The 12,136-nt window shown below is 33.5% G+C and overlaps 1 protein-coding gene across 4 annotated transcripts in view; it reads left to right on the plus strand.

Annotated features, from left to right (window-relative positions):
• The window catches only part of LOC148608609 (uncharacterized), a 35,452-nt gene that overhangs the window by 14,104 nt on the left and 9,212 nt on the right, over positions 1-12,136 (plus strand). Inside the window, exons 2-4 of one of the 4 annotated variants that reach the window (XM_088545471.1) lie at positions 2,911-3,076; positions 4,517-4,587; positions 5,117-5,413. In XM_088545471.1, coding sequence (XP_088401597.1) covers positions 4,536-4,587; positions 5,117-5,413 — 349 coding nt within the window. In that variant the 5' untranslated portion in view covers positions 2,911-3,076; positions 4,517-4,535. Of the gene's footprint in view, positions 1-2,910; positions 4,588-5,116; positions 5,414-12,136 lie in introns of all 4 variants that reach the window. The other 3 variants (XM_088545472.1, XM_088545470.1, XM_088545473.1) reach the window with 3 other exon arrangements.

Raw genomic sequence — 12,136 nt, forward strand, 5'->3', positions numbered from 1 at the left:
CACTGGGAAATATGTTGTCGATAAAAAATTCCAGCATTTTGAAAATATCTTCTACGGTATATTCGGAAGATGATTTTGAATCGTATCCTTCAACGTTTTTGGAATCCCTACCTAGTACAAAGTATCTGCATTAGGTGTACCGTCTTTTTAGTATCAACGATGTATAATGTTTTTGGGTTGAGATTTTAACTGAGAATGGGTATTAGTAGTGTAAAGACTCATAGGTTTTAATGCTATTGTATTCTGAAATTCATCTTGAATTGAAGAAGCATTTGAATTTTTCAAGATTCACATTGAATCAATACCATTAAGGGAGTTGCAATTGTCGTGGTAGGACTGGATACTCTCCTTGACAGTTGTGAGTATAGATTTTGAAAGTTTTGAAAGAGGTTTTGTGGTACATTTTGCAGATCCAGCTGTGTATTGTTGTTTGTATGAATTCTTGTGGATTTTAAGGACAAAATAAACATTAGATCACAATCATTGTTTCAGCTCGTAGAGTGACCGAATAAGGATAGTACAGATTAATGGTTTTCGATTATCTCTTGTTTGGAGAGTGTTGTAGCAGTATAGGTCTTATTACTGCTATTATTTTCTATGTCCACAATTGATAATAAACATTGAATGTAGCGTTCTGCAGACAGACAAAAACAATGTTGTTTTTGTCTGTGTCTGCTGGTACGACAACATAGTTGTCATATATAGTAGACAGTGTTTTTGCTACATCGGGTCGTTGAAAACTGATGTAGCATTGACACTCATATATATATATATAAACGTTTCAGAGTGTGACGACTCTATTCGCCACACTGCTCCATCGGAACAAATTGATACAGGAAAGATATGTAAACGTATAGAAAGGTCTGAAAAATTCCCAACGATATTAAAACTGTAAAATTTGAGATGCAAAATGATTTTGATTTCTAGCAATTTTCGCCCAACAAACCAACTTCCTCATGTTATAAAATTGTCATTTGACCAATTCCCAGCCACAGCCCTTGCTTTTTTATACAACTAGGGCGCATCATCATGTTTCCAATAAATCTTAAAGCGTTATTATGGCAATAAGAAAGAGTAATCAAGGGAACAAAGGTTATAGCAGTAATAAAAAAATGTAATCCAGGGACAAAGCCCAGACAAGGAAAACAGACATTCACAATAAATAACATAAAGTTACCAAAATCATACATACAAAGTAACAGAAGCAAATGAGCAACTCGCACTCCACTAAAAACTAGCAGCATGGACCAGCTGAACCGGTAGGGTAAGCGTCCTCTGCTTTTCTAGAAACACCCGCCGAGTTGCTCATAATAAGTCAAGTCCGGGGTAGACGAACGAGGAAAGGAAAACTATGACCCGTTGAATGGTGCAGATGGGTACACCATAACGATCCACGAGTTTATGATGACGACCATAAAACTTCTGTAGTGATGACTTCAATCTTGTAGCAACATAACCCTATTCCAGAAGCCTATATGTTAGATTTCTACCGTGATACAAAAAGTCTGTGTAGTTTCGGCAAGCTGTGGCATAACGTATGAGTTGTGATATGAACACTCCATACGCAGGTGCTGAAGGGATGTTGCCATAGATGAAAGGAAAGTTGACAATTTTGAATGAAAAGTCATCACATGTGTCGTAAAGTTAGGTTAATAGCTTTCCTTTACCATCGATTTCTAAGTGTAAGTCAAGATATGAGGCTGACTTCACAGTCTCTGTAGTATCCTTTATCTCAAGTTCTTTGGAATAGATCCCATGTATCAGGTTCCCGAAATTAGGATTTTTTAAAGATAATAGGTCATCTATATAGCAGAAACTGAGGGATCAACCGAAACGGTATTCTTTTTTTTTTGGATCAGATCAGCTATAAAGTCAGCCTCATAAGAGTGACAAAATTGCAAGTAAAGGAGCACAATTTGTTCCCATTGGAATGCCAACCGTTTGTTGAAAAAACACGTCCACTACACTGGACAAATATGTTGTCGATTAAAAATTCCAGCATTTTGTAAACATCTTCCTATGTATATTTGGAAGATGATTTGGAATTATTTCTTACAAAATAGGAGGAATCTCTACCAAGAACTATATGTTGGTATCTAGGTGTACCATCTTTGAAAAAAAAACCAACGATGTACAATGTTTTTATGTCGGAATTTTAACTGAGTATGGGGAATAGAAGTACACAGTGTTGAAAATTCATAGGTTTTAATGCTATTATATTCAGATAATAGTCTTCAACTGATTGTCTCCAAAAGATCTATCAACTTTTTCAGAATCCACATTGAACTAATATAACTACGGGAGTAACAAGTGTTGTAGTAGGACTGCAGACCCTCTTTTGACAGTTGTAAGTATAGAAGTTAAAACTTTTTAAAGAGGTTTGGTGGTACATTTTGCAGATCCAACTATGAAACGTTGTTTGTATGGATTCTTAGGGAGTTTAGGAATCCAGTACATAGACGGCAAATCACAATCATCGTCCTTGGTAGAAAGACCAAAAGAGGATAGCACAGATTTATAGTTTACCACAATCTCTTCTTTGGAGAGTGTGGTGGCAGTATAGGTCTTATCACTGTTATCATTTTCTACGTCTACCTCTGATAATAAACATTGGATGTTAAACGTTTTGCAGAAAAAAAACAATGTTGTTTTTTGGGCTTTGCTGGTACGACAACATATTTGTTATGTATAGTAGACAATGTTTTTGCTTCATCGGAGTCTTCGAAAATAGATGTAGCCTTGGCACTCATTGGCCTACTTAAAATTTTCATTCGTTTCAAAATTAAAAAACCTCACGGCCTTTAACCACTCTGACAGAGAATCAATGTCTTCTTGTTCTCGTGTTTTCCATTTTCTTGCATAGTACTTCACGGCATCCATAAGAACTTTAGTTATAATTTCAATTTATAGAGCATGGTTCACGGTAGTTGGGACCTTTAGAAAGGATGTTACGTAGAGATTCGCTTTTGATGACGGTTAAATCTTCCAGAACGACGTGACAGGAAGGACTACATTTGAATGGAGAGTTTTTGCAAGAACAGTGAAGTGGTTTAGCCTTGAAGTCCTTAATCTCGAGGTTCTGCAATAGCCTTTTATAATTGAAAATTCAATTATGAGTGAAGTATAGGAATATGAAATAATTAGTATGGATTTGTCTTTGAAATATGGGGGGAATTTTGTTGGTAACGTTTTTGTGATGGAGGATGTTAGCCAAATTAATTGTATCTTTACCTTTGTTGACAAACAGTAGTGAAAGAAATGATCTTTTTTTTTTTGACTTTTCACACAAACTGGTTTAAAGAGTCTATGGAAAACAATATCCAAAAAGAAGTCTGTATAATGGAGAGGTAGGGTCGGAAACAGAGGTGTCAAGATTTTTTTTGTAAAGGGAGTGTAATAGAGTGAAAGGTATAGATTAAAGTTTGGTTCTAATGTGTGGAGTTCAAGAGGTTTTTGTGTGAAGGGAAGGAGAAGGAGACCATCTATTGTGACATCATGTAACATAGGTGATGTATGATGGCAATGGTCATGATTCCTTCCCCGTCTTGCATTTTTGTCAAATGAATTCATCACATTTATGTTATTGTTATATTGGCTTGAAAGGTTTTCTTTACTTTTGATGTTGTCATTGCATACGTAAGGTATTGCAGTACCTGGTCTGCGTATCCAGTACTCCTCTCTTTCCCTACGATAGTTTTTATTGGAATGGGACTGTTCGTAAGATGGTAATTTTCATAGAAAGGATTGAATGATCTTGTTGATTAAAATGTTGATAAACTGTCAGAAATTCGGAAACGAATGACGGTTGTACAATTGTATTAATTTTCTGTATCGAAATGGTATATGCCGGTCAATACTTTTTATATCACCAGGAAATTATCATACTTATAAAATATTATAGGCTTGTAAAAAGTGTGCATTTTATCGATCTAAAATTTCCTTATGAAGATTTTTAGTCACGTCTTATTCAGACCTTGTTAGTATTATCGATTTTGAGATGCCCCTGTAGAAATACGTCACAAGTAGAAGTGCAAGTATAATTACGAGTACGACTAAGTTAAGTTCCGAGAGAATAAAAATAATAAAGTCATATGTGTTATTTCGTGGAAAAAATTACATGTATTGCAAATTGTTTTATTGAATTTTTTTTGTTTTTGTTTTTTTTTGTTTTGTTTTTGTTTTTTTTGCATTAAAAGAATGTTCGCAACAATTCATCGAACGTATGATCCATAATAAGCAGCGGATCGTCTTATGCTTATTTTGTCAAATCTGTACACCTTCTTTACTCTCTCTATCCGTTGTGTATCTAGATAGACTTTTTTCAAATAAATAAATATCAGTGTATGAAATTGGTGTAAAATGGAAAATATTTTAAGAATCATTAAATCGTTGTAAAAGCAAGTATTTTTTTTTCTGATTACTATAAGCAAAACGTTCCCTTATTTTGTGTATTTCCTGTTTTACGTAATTTTGGTAAGACCCACTTGACTAGAATTAATGATACATTTCGTTTTAGAATAAATCACCAGCAAAAAATGAAGACAAAAATGATTACCCAAAAGTTGATCTTTGTGATGCTGTATTTCTGTACGTATTTGTAATTGGTGTTTTGCTTTTCACTTTAACCGCAGATTAATGTGAAGTAAATGTAAATTAAGTCTTCATGTTTTACTTCAGATAAAGGAAACACACCGATAAGATTATAAAATCAAATATGATTGAGTATTTGAGTATCGTAAATAAAGTGTTCTGTTCTGTTGTAATCAACAGCATCTTAATGTATTAAATATTACAATTAGCTCCATAATTTGATTTGAATTTTTTCAAAACTAAAGTTTATGCAGGTTTTATCCAAGTTCAGTTTAAGGTTAGATTGAAAGTATTTCAAAAAGATGAAGGAGAATTTCCATGTTACTGTATGTGTATATAAAACAAGCATTACATACTTGCTTATCTCTGTTTAGTTCATATTGTGTTATAGCGAGTTGTAGTTCAGTTTGAGTGTTTACAGAAAACAATCACTTAATTCAGATTAGACGAACTAGTTTTTATTCTGTCAATAATAAAAAAAAACTTAAGTTCGTATTTATTTTGAGTCATTTCTTATTTATTCCAGATCAGTTATCTGCTACAAACATATCATATACTCCATACACTGAATATTTCAAGCTTGGCGAAGAAATTAACCTTAGATGCAAAATACAAAATTTGACGGTGACATGGACAGGTCCACCGAAAAATGATATATATGCTGTTGGGATGGAGGTTGATATAAACAGAAAATCAGAGATATCAGTCAAAATGGAACATAAAATTTCTATTCTTACGATTTTTAAGTTTGCAAAAGAGTATGAAGGCGTTTACAAATGCTTTGATGATGAAACAGGTACCTTGTACAATGTTACAAAACGACGTAAGTACGAACTTATCTTTATTAAATGCATGAAATGTTATGCAATTATGCTTTGGACAAGTAGGACGAATCTTTTATTGTCAAATAAAATTCGACATTGTTGGTAAAGCACCGTCATCTTGGTATATAGCTGATATCTCCCCTAACAGGAAAATGCTATACATATGCTATACATTTGCTTTTCGTCTACGTAAAAAATCAAAAATTCACTTCCTATCTGCATACGATGTTTCCAAATACCTGACTCCTGACAGAACAATTGGAGCTATTCATGTTTCAGAGCTTCTGTATATATAGAACGTCGCTGACGCTCTTCCGCTATAAATTTAATTACGTGTAACTAGCACATATCTTTAATTTTTACATGATACAACTAAGTACTCTTGTTAAGCACAAAACGACACCTTAATACAGGCAGAAAAAAGGGCTTAATGTATATTCTAATATGACGTCCTTAACAGGCTTTGAGATTACAACTGTGGTCAATTTTTGATTGGTATATGGACAGCGTGGCTTGTGAATGTATGAATTACTGCACATCCTTAATCATGTAAACATAAACACGTAACATTCCGATGTGCATCTGCTGTTTTCATTCATTTCAGTAGAGTTTTTATAAGTTTTTTTTAATTCCACGAACCTCTCCTTGGAAAAAATCGAATATTTATTATTCGGGCTCATAATAAAGCTAGGACACAATATAACTTATTAGAATTAACAAAAGCTTATTTCAGATAGGTATTTGAAAAAAAACTGCCAATTATAGGTGAAATGGAAGGGTAATAAAGGGAACCAAGGAAAACTATGACATGTTTAACAAATCACTTTTGAATGGCGCAGATTGATACACCATAACGATCCACGAGTTCATGATGACGGCCACAAAACTTTTGTAGTGATGACTTCAATCTTGTAGCAACATAACTTTGCTCCAGAAGCCTATTTGTTAGAATTCTAGCGCGATACAAAAAGTCTGCGTAGTCTCGGCAAGTGTAGAATAAAGTACGAGTTGTAATATGAACACAACATACGCAGGTGCTGAAGGGATGTTGCCACAGATGAAAGGAGAGTTCCTTTATCTCAAGTTCTTTGGGGTAGATGCGATGTATTAATTCCCCAAAATTAAGATTGTGATTTTCCAAAATTTCTTCCTTTGAGGGTGTGGTGGTAGTATACGTCTTATCACTGCTATTATTTTCTACGCCTACCTCTGATAATAAACATTGGATGTAAAAACAAACAAAAACAATGTTGTTTTGGGCTTTGTCTGGTAGTACGACAACATATTTGTCATGTATAGTAGACAATATTTTTGCTACATCAGGGTCCTTGAAAACTTATGTACCATTGGCACGCATTGACCTGCTTAAAACTTTCATTCGTTTCAAAATCAAAGACTTCACGGCCTTTAACCACTCTGACAAAGAATCAATGTCTTCTTGTTCTCTTGTTTTCGTTTTATCCATTTTCTTGCGTAGTCCTCCACGGCATCCATAAGACCTTTAAGTTATTATTCCAATTCATGGAGCGTGGTTCACAGTATTTGTGACCTTAAGAAAGGATATTACACAGATATTCGTTATTGTAACATTGAAACTGAAAAAATACTTGCCTGAAATGACAAGATATGTTAAATTAAAACAACAGTACCCAACATATCTGTTATGCACAGTTTATCAGCCAAAAACTAACATTTTAATTCATGTTGACGCATTTTTTTCAAAAAAAGAGGGTGGCCATTTTTCACCAAACGTGACTGTGAAAAGTTCAAATATTTCTTACTTGTGACCATTTTGAAGCTAAGACCCTATATCAATACACCGTAGCACACGAAAGCTTGTTTAAACTACGTGATCTGAACAAAAGACAATATCGGATGATATAGAAGAAAATTCTGAAATTCTGAACATTCCCCTTACTCCGATTTAGTAGTAATTGTCACCCAAAAAGGAAAATCTAAGCGCCTTATTTGATCAGATATGTTAGGAACATCATTATCTTAATTATGAATTCCTAAAATGTGAGTTTTACAATGTCAGTATCCTGTGAATGACAATTTTGTTTGATACTGAGACCAGTTTTCTAGCGGTAGGGGTAATATTTTTATTTTCTTTTAAATGGAAAGTAGTTTCTCTAATTTTGCTTGAATTTTCATACCGCTTGATTGATGTGGAAAAAAAATGTTCTGATCACTTCGATTGGCTTAGAAATCGATTTACTCCATCTTGAATCACCTCGATTGCCATTGTAGTTATGTTTCAGTTAAATGAGATAATTTTGGTGTATTCTTACCTTAAATAAGAACTACAGTTCTTGTATGGGATAAACTTCCCACTTGCCCCATACCCCATTGCCCGAACTCCCATTCACCATTGCCACATACCCCATTGCCCCATGCCCCATTGCCCCATTCACCATTGTCCCATACTCTATACCCTATAGCCCATTCCCCATTGCTCCATCCCCCATTGCGACTTATTTCCCGTTGTCAAATGCCTTTCCCCATTCCGAAAAGAAAAAGATAAGTAAATGTTTTATCAAACACATATAATGCATTAGGATGCAAAAAAAATTGTACAATCAATATTGATTTTGGAATCTCGCTGGCGAGTTCGAGAATTACCGAAATCACGCAATATTTGCATTGTTTACATGTGTTATCGCCACTCTGGGCTGCATGAGAAATAATCATGCACAATATTCTTAAAATTATATATATATGTATGTATAAATTGTGAATGAATTTCGTTTCTAAAATTATTCTTAAAATGTTCAAATTGTCCAGATAAGGTTTTTGTTGATTTGTGTTTACATAAATTTTAAACCAAATTCTTAAAAATGAGATGTTTTTTCCAAATACAATGAGTGCAAACACTTAAAATTATCTTAATGGTCATAAATAAGAGTTTAAAATGTTAAAATTGTCAAACTAAGCATCATATGTGTGGCTGTGATACATTTATTTCAATCAAATTTCTCAAAAATGACATATTTCTGCAGATTGTAAGGGTGCGAATAATTTTAATTTCAATAATGGCGCAAAATTATTCTTAAAAACATTAAAACTGGAAATATTTGTATCCAGTGGGTGGTTGCAACACTCATATTTCAGTCAAAAATCTTCAAAATGACATATTTTTGCAAAGTGTATGTGTGCGACCAATTTAAATATACCAATTAGTCTAAAATTATTCTAAAAATTGTTAAAATTGTCTATATCATTATTATGGTGATGGCTTTGATACATATATTTCAGAAAAAGTTTTTGAAAATGAGATATTTTCTGAAAAGTAAATGAGTGCTAACACTTGAAATATCCTTAATTATCTTAAATTATTGTTTAAAATGTTAAAGTTGTCAAAACAAAACATCATATGTGTGGCTGTAGTACATTTATTTCAATCAAATTTCTCAAAAATGACATATTTCTGCAGATTGTAAGGATGCGAATAATTTTAATTTCAATAATGGTCAAAAATGTTTGTTAAATATATTTAAAATGGCAATATTAGTATCCGGTTGGTGGTTGCAACATTCATATTTTAGTCAAAAATCTTCAAAATGACATGTTTTTGCAAAGTGTATGTGTGCAAACACTTTTAATATACATATTCGTCTGAAATTAAGGTAAGAGTAATTAAGGGAACCAAGGTTATAACGGTAATAAAAAAAATGTCATCCAGGGACATGGAAAACAGACACACACAACAAGGAACATAGAGTAACTAAAATCATACATACAAAGTAACAATAGCAAATGAGCAACTCGGACTCCACTAAAATCTGGGAGCATGGACCAGGTGCACCGGTAGGGTAAGCGTCCTCTACTTTTCTAGAAACACCCGCCGAGTTGCTCATAAAAAGTCAAATCCGGGGTAGACAAACGAGGAAAGGAAAACTATGACCCGTTGAATAAATCAGTTTTCATGGTGCAGATGGATGCACTATAACGATCCACTAGTTCACAATGACGACCATAAAACTTCTGTAGTGATGACTTCAATCTTGTAGCAACATAACCCTGCTCCAGAAGCCTATTTGTTAGAATTCTAGCGCGTTAAAAAAGGTCTGTGTAGTCTCGGCAATCTGTGGCATAACGTATGAGTTGTGATATGAACACACCATATGCAGGTGCTGAAGAGATGTTGGCACAGATAAAAGGAAGTTGACAATGTTCAATAATAAGTCATCAAGTTTGTCGTAAAGTTTGGTCATTAGTTTTCCTTTACCATCGATTTCAAAGTGTAGGTCAAGATATTAGGCTGACTTTACAGTGCCTGTAGTATCCTTTATCTCAAGTTCTTTGGTGTAGATGCCATGCATCAAATCCCCAAAATTAGGACATTGCCCACAATTTCTTCTTTGGAGAGTGTGGTAGCAGTATAGGTTCCATCACTGTTATTATTTTCTACGTCTACCTTTGATAATAAACATTGGATGTAAATCGTTTTGCAGATGAAAAACAATGCTGTTTTAGGCTTTGTCTGCTGGTACGACAACATATTTGTCATGTATAGTAGACAATGTTTTTGTTATATCAAGGTCCTTGAAAAATGATGTACCATTGGCACTCATTGACCTACTTAATACTTTACTTCGTTTCAAAATCAAAGACCTCACGGTCTTTAACCACTCTGACAGAGAATCAATGTCTTCTTGTTCTCTTGTTCTCGTTTTATCAAGTTTCTTGTGTAGTCCTCCACGGCATCCATAAGAACTTTAAAGTTATAATTCCAATTTATGGAGCGTAGTTCACAGTACTTGTGACCTTAAGAAAGGATATTACACAGAGATTCGTTTTCGATGAAGGACAAATCTCCTGTAACGACGTGACCGGAAGGACCATATTTGAATGGAGAGTTTTTGCAAGAACAGTCAGGTGGTTTAGCTTTGAAGTCCTCAATCTCGAAGTTCTGCAATAGCTTTTTGTAAGTGAAATTTGGCATGCAATGGGTGAAGTATAAAAAATGTTAAAATTGTCTATATCATTATTATGTTGATGGCTGTAATACGTATTTTTCAGACCAAATTCTTGAAAATGAGATATTTTTGCATATTAAGTGAATGTGAACACTTCAAATTACCTTAATGGTCTTATATAATTGCTTAAAATGTTAAAATTGTGATACATTTATTTCAATCAAATTTCGAAAAAATTACATATTTTTGCCGTTTGTAAGGATGCGAATAAATTCAATTTCAAAAATGGTCAATTTTTTTTTTTTTAAATATTAAAAATAGCAATATTAGTATCCGGTTGGTGGATGCAACACTCATATTTCAGTCAAAAATCTTCAAAATGACATACTTTTGCAAAGTGTATGTGTGAGAACACTTTTATATAACTATTGGTCTAAAATTAATTTAAAAAAATGTTAAAATTATCTATATCATTATTATGTTGATGGCTGTAATACATATTTTTTGACCAAATTCTTGAAAATGAGATATTTTTGCAAATTAAATGAATGCGAACACTTAAAATTACCTAATGAAGGGACTCGGGAAGATTTTAAGTGGAAAACCTTTGACATTGTCTTTTTTTTATTTGGAATAATTGCGTTTGTGTGACGTCAACATGTTTCCTACGAATCGGAATTATAACGTTTCGTGCGCTTTGCATTTTTGGGGTATTTTTATTTTACGTTTTTACGGCATAAGAAAAACAGAATCTACACTCAAAGCATATTGATTATGAATTTCTCACATCTCGTAAAATAAATTTTATAGTTTGAATAGCTCGGCAAGCCTCGCGATCAAAACTATAAAATTTATTTTCACTCGATGTGAGAAATTCCATAATCGACTCGTTATCAATGTAGATTCTATAGTTTGCATGGTTCATTTAAGCAGAAAATTAAATTATATATCGAATGATACCAAATTTGAGACGTGTTAGTTTAGTGGAGTCGAATGGCAGGAATACCATAAAAGCCATTTGTTATTGAAGCATTAATACTCTAGGGGTTTAGATACTGAAAAATATGTCAGTTTAAAGGAAAATACCATGTTATTGTGCAAGTCATAAATATCGAAACTAATCTGTTAAATGTTAGTGAAAATCACATTGAAACAAAATATTTTCATTTTCTTAACTAATTAATCGCGATTTATAATAAGGGAATTTGAATTTCCTGCAACTATGGGTGCCACCATAATCGGTTCAGCTGTGACGTCACGAAGTCGGTTTGTAAAGTGAAAGTAAATAGGTAATTGATTATGATGTCCGAAGAAATCGGAAATTTTGGACTTTTCCCCTATAATTTAAACCCATATTAACAGAAGAGATTGAGGCACAACATGTAAGCAAATGTCAGACAACATTGACGAGCAACGGAATTTGCAGCCAAAAGACTAGTATGTTTGGGAGGAAATCTAATGGCTTCTTCTGAGGAATGTTCGAGTAGCCGGTCAAAGAACGTTTAGGATATTTCTTTTTTATAATTCGTGTAATCGTAAGCTTGACAAGACAACATGTTTTTGGTAATTTGATAAACATGATCGTAGAAAAATTTACGGAGTATTCTCTGTTTACCTTTTATTTGCAGTACTGATATCAGTACCAGACCAACTTAGTGACGCCACGAGCCAATCGGAAGCTATCGGTAAAAATCAATAAAGTCTGCTTATGATCTTCCGTCAGATAGGAGAGTTCTTCAAGATGGCTATCCACATATATTTCAAAGATTTCGAACTTTACATATTATGGGTTTACATAGCCCA

This window comes from Perna viridis, chromosome 9 (genome assembly GCF_037379345.1).
Source record: "Perna viridis isolate PV_CMFRI_1.1 ecotype Kerala chromosome 9, ASM3737934v1, whole genome shotgun sequence".
Taxonomy (NCBI): domain Eukaryota; kingdom Metazoa; phylum Mollusca; class Bivalvia; order Mytilida; family Mytilidae; genus Perna; species Perna viridis.